The 13,336-nt window shown below is 46.0% G+C and overlaps 1 protein-coding gene across 4 annotated transcripts in view; it reads left to right on the top strand.

Moving 5' to 3' along the window:
* Window positions 1-13,336, top strand: part of CD151 (CD151 molecule (Raph blood group)) — a 31,747-nt gene that overhangs the window by 5,341 nt on the left and 13,070 nt on the right. The window contains exons 2-5 of one of the 4 annotated variants that reach the window (XM_082284416.1): window positions 7,048-7,079; window positions 7,721-7,839; window positions 10,690-10,923; window positions 13,090-13,193. In XM_082284416.1, coding sequence (XP_082140542.1) covers window positions 13,110-13,193 — 84 coding nt within the window. In that variant the 5' untranslated portion in view covers window positions 7,048-7,079; window positions 7,721-7,839; window positions 10,690-10,923; window positions 13,090-13,109. Of the gene's footprint in view, window positions 1-7,047; window positions 7,080-7,720; window positions 7,840-10,440; window positions 10,544-10,689; window positions 10,924-13,089; window positions 13,194-13,336 lie in introns of those variants that run through there. The other 3 variants (XM_082284415.1, XM_082284414.1, XM_082284413.1) reach the window with 3 other exon arrangements.

Here is a 13,336-nt window from a genome sequence, read left to right as displayed (position 1 = left end):
AATTCATGTCCCACATCTCACCCCCACACTGCCCTGGGAACAGAGATGGTTGGCTCTTTTTCTCCATGGTCACTGTAAGCTCCATGCAGAGCTCCCAGGGAAGTGGTGGGGAGCTGTGTGTGCCATCCCAGGGGTGTACAGTGAGTGTAGAAGCCAGGCACGTGGGAGCAGGAAAGAGTCTTGGGTGTGTGTGTTGAGTGCTGTGTGCAAGAAATGTGCATACTGGAAAGTGTTGGGCTTCGTGCTTGTGGTTTTGGCTGTTGAAGCATAGAAAGGGTGAGTCCAGTCCTGTGTGGAAGTACCACTTGGTGAGGAATTGACCTGTGGCTGGTTGCAGGTTCCCCTTGCAGTTTGGAATAACTTCTTCCTCTTTGCTGAGAGACTTGGCTAAGGCGAGAGGTCTGCTGGTGGTGAGGAGACATTTGGTGTGGTCTCCAATGTACCTTGTCCACTTGGAGGGTTTAAAAGGACATATTTCTTGTTATTGGGAGGACCTGTTTCTGTGTTTGGGGAGGAAGAACTGTCAGGCTAGTTCCTGTACCTCTGAGTCTCAGCTGTCTGGGGTTTTTCCTCCTCCTGAGCAGGGAAAGAGTGCAGGTGTCCAGCTGAGCTCATGTGTGGGGAATGAGGCTGTGCTCAGCCCAGAGATGGGCTCTGGAGAGCCAAACAAAAGCCTGCTCTGTCCATTGTGCACTCCCCAGAGCTTACCTCTGGTGTATGCAGTGTGTCCAAGACAGAAAAAAAAGGGAACTTAAACCGCTGTGCTTAGGCCAGGATGAAATCCTGGTTGCTGACTTCACTGGGCTGTTTGCCCTCAGGCACTGGGGAAGTGTGGATCCTAACTCACAGGTGTGCTGCAAGAAGCCTGGGAGGAGGGAAAAGCAGATAGTTGCAGAGGGAAACCTCTGCTTTCACTGATGTCATGAGCTTTACTTTGGCTGCATCTGTCTCCATGTGAAAGAGGACCCCCTTGTAGAAAAAAGGGTTTTATTGTTTGTTACTTCATCAGGAATTTTAACAGTCTTTTAAGAAAAAAGGAGGGGGTAAGCCAGCTTAGGTGAGAGCAGTGAGAGTATCCAAAATCAATTATTGTAGTTAAATCAATATGATTCTTATCAACATTGCATTTACAAGTGTGTAAGTGGGAAGCTGATTTCCCTGTGTACGAGGGCACAACTGCTGTGGATCAGCAGTATCCTCATGATTTTTAACACTGATAACCATGTGTGGCCAGCTCTGATTCCCTCTCCTTGCATTATCCTGCCCTGGGCAGTCAGAGCTAGAATACCCTTTTGGCTGAGTTGAGTAATAGGAAGATTATTTTCTGTGCCAGAATTAACTTGGTTACTTCCAGCATGAATTTTAGATTTTTTTCTAAATGCTTCAAAAGCAAGGGGGGCGTTTTGTTTCCTGGGTTCCTCTATGCCTTTATATCCAGGAGGAACCTCATTTTCACAGTGGGCATTGAGTACTGAAGGTAGTTACTCAGTTTCTTCAGAAACTTGTGACTGTGTTGTTCCTGGATTTTCTCTTGGGTGTGTTTTGCTTTTAATACTTCAGGATGTCCTGAGAGTCTTAACCTACAAGTGCGCCATGCTATGGACTGCTTTTCCTCTCCTGCTCACTAATGGCATTGGATGAATTGAAAGATGGATAATGAGTCTGCCCAGAGACTGAGAGCAAAGTGCTCTGCTGCTTTCTGCTGAGCTCCAAGAAGTCTGAGTGCTGGGGATGTGCCAGTTACGTTTTTAGAGGCTCCTGAGGGAGCAAAATATGTGATTTCTCCCATCTCCTGAAGTGTTCTTGGGTCTTCTTGGGATTTGAGGGTTAATCCAGGGTAGAATGTGCTACTGTAGAATGTAGACTGGACTACTTGTAGCCTTTAAATTTTAACCTTTAAAATAACAGGAGATCAGATGAGATGGTAATGGTTCCTCTTGACTTGAAAATTGACCTCCAAGGTGGAGGGGTGGTTGTGGGGAGGATTAAGTTTCAAAGTAATTTTAGGCTTTCCTTTATTGAAGCTTCTTCATAGAGTGCTGAGGTAACAGGAGGGTGGGTTGGTGGAGAAATCCCCTGCAGGATTTTCCTGCTTCGTTTGAAGTCCAGCTGTTTTGTGCTGGCGTCTGTTAGAGGAACCTCTTTCCAGGTTCTTTTCCTTGCCAGCTCTAAATGCAGTGGATGATTACACTGTCATGGTTTAACCCCAGCCAGCAATTATGTACCACCCCTCCTTCATCCCCCTGCTCATGTGGAATGGGGAGGAAAATCAGTAAAATAGTGTAAGTTATGGATTGAGATAAGAGCAATTTATCAATTGAAACAATGTAAAATAAAATAACAGTAATAATAATTTTAATAGTAACAGTAATAGTAATGCAAAGGAGAGCAAGAGAGGAATAAACATCAAGAAACGCGAATGGTGCACAACACAACTCCGTAGCTCGTCCCCCAGTGGTGATCAGTGGCTCCAGGCCAACTCCCCCCAGTTCATATCCTGAGCATGACATTCTGTAGTATGGAACATCCCTCTGGCCAGTTTGGATCAGCTGTCCTGGCTATGCTCCTTCCCTTCTTGTGCACCTCCTCACTGGCAGAGCGTGGGAAACCGACACGTCCTTGATCTAGAGTAAGCACAACTTAGCAACAACCAAAACATGTTTGTTACCGACACTGTTCTCATACTAAATCCAAACCACAGCACTGTAGCAGCTACCAAGGAGAACACTGACTCTATCTCAGCCAAAACCAGGACGTACACTGACACAGCCTTGCCAAAGTTGCTGTACTGGTTATGGCTTTGTACCCTTCATGGAGAGCTGCCCTTTGCCTGTGCCAGCTTGAAGCTGCGGAGAGGACCAGAGCAAGCGCAGCTCCCCATGCAGCCGGCGAAGTAAGGTGTTTCGGGGAAGTGGTTGTCGGCACGGGGCTGGGGGATTTCTTTGGAGCTTCGTGGTGCGTGCTCTGGAGCCAGAGACTTCTTTGTATCTTGTCCCCTGTCGCCAGCCTTGGTGAAGGGCCAGCAAGTAATTGCCTGGAGGCAGCCTTTGCCTCCCGGTTGTTTATTCACATGCTGGTGCCTCCCTGTCAAGTTTGCAGGCTGCTCCAGAAACAGCTGTGTAGATGGTTTTGGTGGAGTCACTAAAATGTGCTACACAAGGGCAAGGCGGAAGGGGGAGGAATGTTTTGTTTTTGGCCAGGAGTTGTTTAATTTTACTGGAAGAACGATCTTTTTCAAGGCAGCCTTACACAGCATGGATTGAGCATTGTTTCCAGCACTGCTCCTATAGCAACAGGAGAGAGAGACAGCTCCTATGAACTTCGACTTACAGCTCTGGGAAATGAAATGTCACTTAATTGCCCTTGACTGTGCTTGATATTTGATCTGACTCTAATAAAGTGATTTTAGCTGCGGAGAGGAATATAACTCCTCAAATCGTTCAGTGACTGCTTCAGAACACCTCCGGAGACAAGGATACTGGGGATATATAAGGACTGATGGTCAGAAGAGATTTCTTGGCCTTTCCTGGCACTGCTGTTAGCAAAGTGGGTATTTCCAGGTGTGAGTGTTCCTACATGAGGATGTTCTGGGTAGAAAGGGAGCCTCCTGAAGTTGTCATTGGCATCTGTGGCTGCCATAGTGAGGTGAGAGCTGCTGTTGCCCCATTCTTTGTCTGCATGATGTTCCCTTTTTCTCTTGGTGTGCTAGGGCACTGCAAAGTGCATCACCCCATTCCTGGTACTGCAGGTACCTGCTCCACTTTCTCTGGCATGGCTGGCGCCAGTCCTGAGCTAATCAGCAGCAGGTCTGAAGCAGTAAGAATGTTAACCTTGGTTTCCACTTCCAAATCCCTTTGTCAGCTGCTTTTAAAATATGATCTTAGTGGAGTTCAAATTGAGGCAGGCTGCCTGGGGAGGATGTGTGGGATGACTCCAGAGACTTTGGCTTTGCTTGTTTGCACCGCAGAAAGTGAGAACAGGAACAACCTGCTCAAAACAAAACAAGTTTTGTAGAAAAGTTAATGCTGATGTGGTATTTTGTGCACCTCTTGCTTTGTGCTGTTTGCAGTCAGGTGTCTTGGGCACAGGCAAGGCAGTGCTAACAAGTAACTTGAAAACTTTGTGTTTTATAGCTTTGTGTTCTGTGTTGACAGGACAGCTTAGCCGCTGGAGGATGGATGTTGAGGAGGGCAAATTCACCCCTTCTCTGTGCTGGGAGAGGCACTTAATCTCTCTGTGCTCCTATTATAACCTGCTCCCTTTTTTCTTTATTGGGGTGCTTTGAGGAGGCAGAGGATCTTTTAGGCAGTGAGATTATAGAACACTGTGTGATTGAGAGGCTGGAAATGTATGTTGTGGTGATACACCAGTTGCCTGCCCTCTCTTCCAAAAACTGCTGCGTGTTTTTGACAGTGGGATTTAAAGTCCCATGATTTGTTTGTGAGTTTGGTGCAGTGAAGATGACGGCCTGCCATGGGATATGCACCTGATACGGTGGGGAGGCAGAAAATCTACTGGCTTTTAGCTGAGCACCTTTTCAATGTAGAGATTTGTAGGGAACAAAAGTGTACTGAGACTGCAGCCAAATTTTGAGTGACTGTGTAGCAGCTACAATGCAGCACGTGTTCTTTGGTTAGTGTTTGCCCTCAGTTCAAACCACTGTGTAAAAACCCAGCTCTTTGTAGAGTGTGAAAAAATGATTGTCACTGCTGCATTATTTGGAGAGCACTTTGAATTTGTGTACAGAATTGCCTGAATAGGCTTTGTGGAGTCTGGGAGGATTTCTATCTTCCCAGGACTTTTAGTGCTTGTTGACTTGGTCCTAGTACTGGCATGGCTACAGGTCAGGGAGGTTTTGTGAGTGCTCTCTGAAAACACTGAGAACCCAGTGGCTACGCTTCTGAGAGCTGGGATGAAAATGAATGTGATGAATAGGAAGATAATGAATAGGAAGGGATCAAGCAGCATGCTGATTTGGCACAAAATGTTTTGTTTAGAAATGTGGTTTAATGCTACTGGTAAATTCTCCAGCGCAGACAAAGCCCTGCTTACAAAAAAAAAAGAAAGAAAGAAAGAAAAAAAAAAACCCCAAACAAAAAGAACCCCACAATGCCCATGAGCAGAGTTGGGAAAATAGAATTTAAAATACCAATAGTAGGCTGCAGTAAAGAGTTTGCCTTGTCTGTTGGCTGACCCTGACCTATCTGAACTATTGCTCCTTGTTGTGTCAAACCCTCATTGCTATGAGCTCTCTGCAAACACAGCCAGGCACTGATTTCTGGTGCTTCGAGTGAGAGAAAAGAGTGGGTTATTGTTCCTCTCCTCAGTTCAATGACTAGTGAAGTGGTTCCTGTGTATAAATAGTGTAAAGTGCTTTGGGATCCTTCAGGATAAAGGAGGCCTTATGGAATACAAGGGGATGTTGTTTGACGCAGAAGGAGATTCCCTTGGTTGCACAGTGGGTGCTGGTCTCTGGCCTGCCTTCCAGCTCCCAATGGGGACTTGGAGGGGCTGCTTGCTTCCCTGCTTATCCACTTCTGGGAGCAGGAGATGTGGGCTTTCTGCTCTCACGTTGTGGCTGACTGCATATGTTTTGCCAGGGAAGGGTTTTTTGTTTGCTTTGTAGTGAAACAGTGCTAGAGTATGAACACACAGTCCCATGCATGCTCAGTCACTCTTACCTTTCTCTCTTACGCTTTCTTTTCTTAATGGCTGTAAAATTGGTTTTGTGCCAAGGTCCTTGTTATCCCCGAGGATCCCGCAGCCAGGCATTGCCTCGCCCAGTTTGGCTAACTCCCTCATAAAACACTTAATTTGCAGGTATGTGGGTGGTGCTGAATGTGTAAATCCTTATTGAGTTTGAAATTTATGCTTATTGTTATTTATGCTTCAGTGAGCCCCTCCCCTGGGGAGTAAACAGTATTGAAAATGTGAGTGGAAGGGGTGAGTGCTCTTCTCCGGAGAGACAGCTCTTGTCTCAAAGAGCAGGCGACTCCTCAAGTGTATTAGGCACGCAGTTCCTCTCTGGATACCTGGCTCTCATCCAAATTAGCAGGACTTAAGGGTCTCTTTTGAGGGGTCTATTCAAAACACAGCAGCTTTAGCCAGGGCAGAAGAAAGGAGGGATTTGGCAAGCATCCTGAGGAGTGGCAGCAGGGCTCTCATGTGCCCATGGAGATGTTGCCTAGACACAGTGTTGATATGACATCCTCCCGGAGTCCCAGAATGGGAACTTACCCTCTCTCACGTCTTTGGAAGAGTGCTCTCCCAGTCAAGAGGTGGGGTCAAGCAGGGTCTGCCAAAGATGTCAGGGAGGAGGGGTTTTGACCAAGATCTGTTCTGTGTGCCTGCCTTCCCCACCCCCCAAATTTAAATGACAATTCCTTAGAAGGAGCTTTACCTTCTCAGTGGATATCTGACTTGTGTTTTGCATTCTCCCCAGCCTTAGGCACAAGTACTTTGACTTTGCAGCACGTTCCAACATGCTGAGATGGAAAGCAAAGCATTGAGCTTTGTGTTCCGGGTCAGCTTTCCCTTCTGAAAAGCCAGGAGTGTGGGAGCTGCATGAAGCAGATGAATAAAGGACAGGGCACTAGGGCTGATCTTTGAGAGTTTGGGCCCAGCCTCAGCAGGATGCTTCAGAACTACTGCTTGCCTTATAGATGACTGTGCCTTCCCTCTTCTCCCTGGTTCCTCAGAAAGTTCCCTTATATGATCTTTAATTAATGAACCCAGTGAAATTTTTTTGGCCTGCTTCCCAGTGTTTCAAATACCAGAATTCTCACTTGTTTCTCTGAAGAGATTTTTTTGTGGTCTAGAGGCTGTGTAGTAATGTGAATCAACAAGTTTCTGGCTCTTATTGGCATCATTTTTCATAGGGAATGGAAGCAGGGGTAATCCAAGCTGGTTATAAATGAAGGTGTGTTGTCCATACTGTGCTGGGTAAAGGCCTGCAGGAACCACTACTTGAACATAATAGAAAGTTAAAATGGCTAGGAATTGTTAAATTAGATCTGCTAATAAAAAGTACCTTTTTTCTCTTTCCAGGTGGTTTTCAAATGCTCCATTATCCCACCCAGGCAAGTCAGAGGAAGTATTACTGCTTTCGTATCTCTGTATGGGCAGTAGATAGGAGCTTAAGCCTTAGACTGTGAAGTAAGTTAGTGTCATGGTGTAGATAAAAGGATCATTAATTCAGCATCCAAACAGGCTAAGGAGGAAGACTTGTTATTCTGTCAATGGCTACAGGCTGTTCAGAAGGGAGAGCTGAGGAAGGAGAGACGGTGGGATTGCCCATGACCAGGTTGAGAACTTGATCACTTCAAGGCACTAACACCAGCTAGGGCTTCGCACTGCACAGAAGGATCTTCCTGAGCTTTCTCATGGAGATGCTTTCAGGCCTTTTGCAGCAGGATCAGCTGTCATTTTGTGTACACAACCTTGACAGAATTGATAGCAGCATTTACAGGATGCAGCAGTAAATACAAACCTGTTCTGACAGCTTTCTACCAGCAGAAGATGTTCATGCTGCAGTTTGGCTCTTCCCTGTTATCCAGTGCATGCTTTGCAGTTTAATCAAATGCATTCACAAGGTGTATTCTGAAATCATGTGCTCTCTACTTAAAGGACTTGATGGCAAAGCATATAATCATATATTGATTTTAGAATGGCCTTTGACATAGTTCATGATTCTCTGCATCTCTCTTCTTTTTTTCTTCAGCTTTCTGCTTGCCTAAATCCAGCAGCAGACTAGAGCCAATAAGAAGAGGGGGTGAAAAATAGCCTTTGAAGAGGACTGAACGTTTGCACTGGTGCTGTGAGCTGCGTTGGTGGTGAAAGGTCAGTGTCAAGACTGCTGTTCCATGTTGGCTATCAGTTTGGGGGTGGATAATGGCACATGGTGTGAATTTGAGCTCTTCACCTGCAAGCTTTAGAATTCCTCTCCTGGGAAGGCTTTACTTAAATTACTTTTAGCTGCTTTCTGGAAGGTGATAAGCAGCTGGAGGCCCTTTCTGAGGATGTTCAGTGGGGTAGGTAAAGTGTCAGTGGTAATGTTTTTATCTTACAGAGAGGGAACTCAAGAGAGGTCATGCTTTCAAAGGTTGGAGTTTAGCCTTGCTGGAGAATGTCAGTGAGTTTGCTGAAGATTAAAGTTATTGGCCCACACCTGCACTGCACATACCAAGGGGAGGACATCTGCTTTGTTTGCTAATGACTACCAGGGTTATCTGGCCCAGCTCAGATAGTCCTCAGTGGAACATTTCCCTCCAGGCCAGCAGAGTGCCACGTGGTTGCATTAGGGGTCTACTTTTGTTGCAACATAGGTGCAGTGGGATTTCCTGCAGCAAGTCTTTCTTGTATGCTTTGGTGAAGATGTTAGAAGTTATCTAAGTTGTGGTGTATGAGTTATCTGTGAAATAGTTGTCACTGATGTGTTGGATACCAATTTGTTTGCTATCACTCAAAAATCAATACTTTTAAATAATGATGATTTTTCTGGCCTAGGAGCTATTTAATTTGCTTTGGCATTGTTTCTTCCTGAACTGTCAGATGCTGCTTTAGGGCAGGTTGTACAGAAAAAGCCTGCAGGCCTGGCTTTCTTTGCTGTTTAATTAAGTGCTGTTACTGTGCAAGTTGAGGCAGCTGTACCAAGCAGTGTCTGGGGTGACTAAATGAATGTCTAGCCAGCAGGAGTGTGTGTGTGCATGTCACATGCTTTCTGAGCTGGGCTGCGTGTGCATGCCTATGTGTGCCTTTGGGTCTGCAAAGAAAAGTACAGTGGTGTCATGTGGAACACCCAGAGCAAGTCCTGCCATTGAAACTTCAGGTTTCACAGCTGCTTGTGCAGTGCTTGTGTTCCTACATGCTCAGCACCCAGAACTGGAGTCATACCACTCAGCTTCTGGTGAGTTCTTGTGGTGCAGTTTGTCCTAAGGGTTCAGTCGCAGTAGGATGAGAGCCCAAGAAAATCAGACCAGGGTATGGTTTCATTTGTGAAGTGATCCCAGCCTTGCCTGGCAGTCATGCACTGTGTATTCTTACCCTCCTAGGAGTGAGCTCACTCTTAATCTTTTTTATCTTTTCGAGATGTTTGCATAGGTTCCTCCTTGCTTCACTGTTATTCCACTGTTATTCACTGTTATTCTTGTACTTCATTATTAGCATCTCAATCTCTGATGCATTTGAACCAGCAAGGCTCATAAATTATTGCCAAAATTGCTTTGCCAGGCAGTCCTCTTATTTTAAGTATGTATTTTATTAATCAGGAAAGAGGTTGTTCCAGTTCACTGGACAAAGTAGTCTTTGCTGGCAAAAGCACTTTTGAGTCTGTGAAATCGTGTTGCTGTCAGGCTTTTGCCAATTTGCCAGTCACCTAGAGCCTGTCGTGCCCCTCAGCTGGCATTCCTCCATCAGCAGGGCTTCTCGGTGCAGATCCTCATAAAATCACTGGGTTTAGAGAAAGGTGAGGGTCTTGCACTGGGGAGGAAGAGAGAGGCAAGGGTCATACTGAGGGACTTGCTCAAGTCCATGCACAAAGTCTGTGTCACAGTGGAAAGTTGGATTCAGGCTGTTCAACTCCCAGTTTCTTGAATTAATCTTCAAGCTGTTACCCCTTCCTTTTTATCTACAGGTTCTGTCACTTGTGTTTTCCTCTCAGCTTAATGCATTTTGTTTCCCTATTTGTCTCTGTCTCTTCTCTTGCAATGTGTGTGGGCATAGTAGGAACCCTTGATTCTTGTTGATTCTTGTGAATTCCATAAAAATACTTCTTTCCATTGTGTGACTAAATTTCACAGCCTGTATTCTGTGATTGCTTGCTGAAATTTAACTTGCTGATGAAACTGCTGTCTGTTGGACTGGACCAAGTGAACTTCATTATGGAAGTACTTTTACTCTTCTAACCACTTTTTCATTTAGCAAAATACTTCTCATTATGAAGCTCATGTTTAATTAATATGTTTTTATGTATTTGTAAATACACCCCTGTGGCAGAGCTTGCCATTTCCTGTTCATCAGAGAGCTCATTTGTAATTACTGATAATGATTCAGAACAGGTCTTTACCTCAGTGTTTAAAATAGAACAGAATTATGTGTGTTAAGTACTGTTGCTGCTTCTTGTCCAGTTTCAAGAATGATTCATATCAGTTCTGAGGGTTTGTTATAAGGATGACTGATGGCAAGAAACCCTGGTTATGTCAGTGAATTCAGGATGATGCCCCTGTATTCATCCTGGTGCTGTGACACTGACCAACACCTCTGTGCTTTTTGGGACCATGAGGCTCAGAGCCTGAAGTGGCCCTAAGCTTGTGAAGCAGATTGTGGCTCCCTGCTTCTTCCACTGCCAGGCTCCTTGGGAAAAGCGTTTCACTGTAGTCTCCTGCCCTCACTTGCTTTCCCTGAAGACCAGGATAGCTCCCTGAAGCCTGACCCTGTCTTTGCAGGTGATGGGAGGCAGCAGATCGCCCTGTGTGAGGCAAGGAGCACAAACACGACTTCCAAAAAGAGGGTCTAGAGAGCTGCCTTTCCCTGAATAGTTGGCTGGGTGAGTCATTAAGCATGCAGAAGCAGCCAGTGCCATCGGCTCTGCTCCTGGCTAGGAAGGATAGATCAAACAGGAGACAGCCCTGATTGCTTTCTGATTCATGGTCTGCCATCCCTGGTGATTCACCCTGCTTTATAAACCTGCAGCTGTTCCCTGCCAGCTTTCTGGAAACAGGCGTATCCTCTCCTGCCAGCAGTGAAGCCAGGCTGCCTGAAAGGCCTGTACCCAGCGCTGCGTGGAGCGGGACCCGCAGTCTTGAGGGGGATTTCAGACTGTTACCTGGTGCAAGTGCAGCCTCAGCCGTGCGTCTGCCCAGTGCTCACCCAGGACGAGATGGAGCTGTGACTGGGATTGATGAGCTCTTGGATCAGGAGGGACATGTTAGTATCCGTTTCTGGGGCCCAGCACCTGCTCTGTGGCGATATGTGAGGGAAGGAGGGAAGGTTCCTAAAATCCTCGGGAGCAAGAGGGAAACTGGGCCAAGGAGTCTTAAGGACAGAAAGCATTGTTATCATCCCCTGGTCAGTGTCTGCAAACCTGCAGTGCATGTTCCTCTACATACAGCCCTGATGTTAGAAGGGGTGTGGAGAAGACCTTTTACTGGAAGGCATCTCTCACGTCAGGGCTGAGGTACCTGTTAGGAGTTGTGCAGGCGTGTGTGGCTGCCTTGCTGCTGCTGTTCTTGGTCTGTGGCTAAATGAAGCCTCTGGGAGCTGTAAATCTGTCACCTTTCATGAATGTTGTGTTCTTGGGGCGTCTTCTCATGGAGAACTTGCAAGCCTGATCAGTGCATACAGTACCAGCAGCATTCCTTCCTTCCCAAAGCCTGGGGCCCTTTTGTGCTGCAACATGGTAATTAATCTGAGCATTGCTGGAGGTTCTGATCTCTTCTGAAGATAACTCTGAAGAGTTGTTCTCCTTGATCTATGCCACCATCTCAGAGCTGCTCACTTTGCCAGTGAAGCAGCATTCTGCTGCCAACTGCTGTTGCCAGATGTTAATTCTGGAGAAAAATGTTTTCTTGTGAAATGGTGACGGGGATAGGCATGGGTGGGACTGTTGGCTTGTTCACACTCTTGCTTTCCTTGTTGGCTTCATTTGTTAATTTCTAAAGCACAGGCCTGGCTGGGGTTGTTGAGTGAGCTGGCATGAAGCACAAGGAAATAGTTTCCTGCAGATAAAATACAATTATGCTGCAGAATGGGCAGCTGCTGTTCCCAGCCTTGGTTCATCTGGCTCTGAAGCCAGACATTAGAAGTGTGGTGACAAAGATAATGCTGATAGTCACCTGATGTGCAGCCTGGCTGTGTGTACCTGTTTCTCAACTTCCTTTGCTGTCAGGTGTTTTGCCAAGGTAGTTTGAGTGTCTTTACTGTAGCTGGGTGCAGCTGCAGTGGGTCCCTGGAGGGAGCTTGCATCACTTGTGTGAAGAAGTTTTGTAATCTAACTAAGCATGAACTCCATGCCTCTGGGAAAATGTAGAGGCTGTTTGCCTGCCTGCTTCCAGGGAAATTGCTGGTTTAGGAAAACGTTGCACTCTGACATGAGTGCACAGTGCTTGCATCATTCCTTGCTGCCTGGTGGGGGACGAAAGGGATGATTTTTTAATTGAATGCAAGTGGTGAGGACTTGGCTGCACTTCTGCATCCTGCCTCACACAGGTTATGCCAGCAGTGATACTCTGGGCAGTGCCTTTGTCTTGTCTGCCCAACAGGCAGTGATGAGAATGTTTTTTTGAGAGGTTCAGACTTTGAGGTCTGAACAACAGGCAGTGAAGTGACATGGAGCTGTGCTTGCTGCAGACCTTCTTCTGAGGAACCTTCCCCGGGGTGTAGCAGATCTGTAACACTGCACTGGGACTGACTCACAACAAACTCCCATTCCTTACATATCTGCAGGGGCATTTTATGCTGTCAGATCATCTGAAGCCAATGGTTGTATTTCTCCCTCTTAGTAGCTAGGAGAATCTCTTTAGTGCCCAGGAGGACAGCTAGCCAGTGAGAAGGGCCATGAAAAGTAAGCGGTGAAGAAGAGAATTAATTACACCAACAGACTGCTGGCATTCAAAAAAGATAGGAGATATGAACATATAACAAGTATATTCCCAGTTCCAGTTGTAAAGATTAAAAATAGCCCAAACTTAGAGAAGGTTCTGTTTAAGGCAGTTGTAACTAATGCCAGTGAGAAAATAATATTCTTTGAAGACAGTTTATTCCATAAATATCAGAGACCGAGGTTTCTGTTGCTGCCTTCAGAACAGCCACTACAGGCTGTAGTCAGGAGCCAGACTGGGATTTTCTGGAGAACAGCTCTGGGATTGTGTGAACTCTTTTGTGTAGGTCACCCAGATGGATATGAGAGCTCTTTATCTGAGCACTGTCCTGTGTCCCTGAAGTCAGTTGAATGGCTTGTTCACTGGCTTACTTCAGCAAAAGATTGGAGGTGTTAGATCTTGCAGGAGGAGAGCAGTAATGCTGACCTTCTGGGAGAAGTGGTGTGATGACTGACTCACTCAAGCTCTCCTGGTTTATTTATTTTTTTTTTAGGAACTTGGTGAACCAGAAAGATGCGTGAATATACAGAAAAGAAGGAAACATGTGGGACCATCTGTCTCAAGTACCTGCTCTTCATCTTCAACTTCTTTTTCTGGGTAAGGAAATTCAGTCTGTGTCAGAGGCAATGAGATGGCACTGCAGTTTTGGTGTCAGGGATGCAAAAATGGGTGTGATGAAGTCTTTGGGAAGAAGTGCTGATGCCAGTAAGACACAACTTTTGTCCTGTTGGGTGAAACGC

The sequence above is a fragment of the Coloeus monedula genome (assembly GCF_965178545.1).
Source record: "Coloeus monedula genome assembly, chromosome: 6".
Taxonomy (NCBI): domain Eukaryota; kingdom Metazoa; phylum Chordata; class Aves; order Passeriformes; family Corvidae; genus Coloeus; species Coloeus monedula.
Note: the sequence above shows the minus strand (reverse complement) of the source record. Positions and strands in the feature narration are given on the sequence as shown.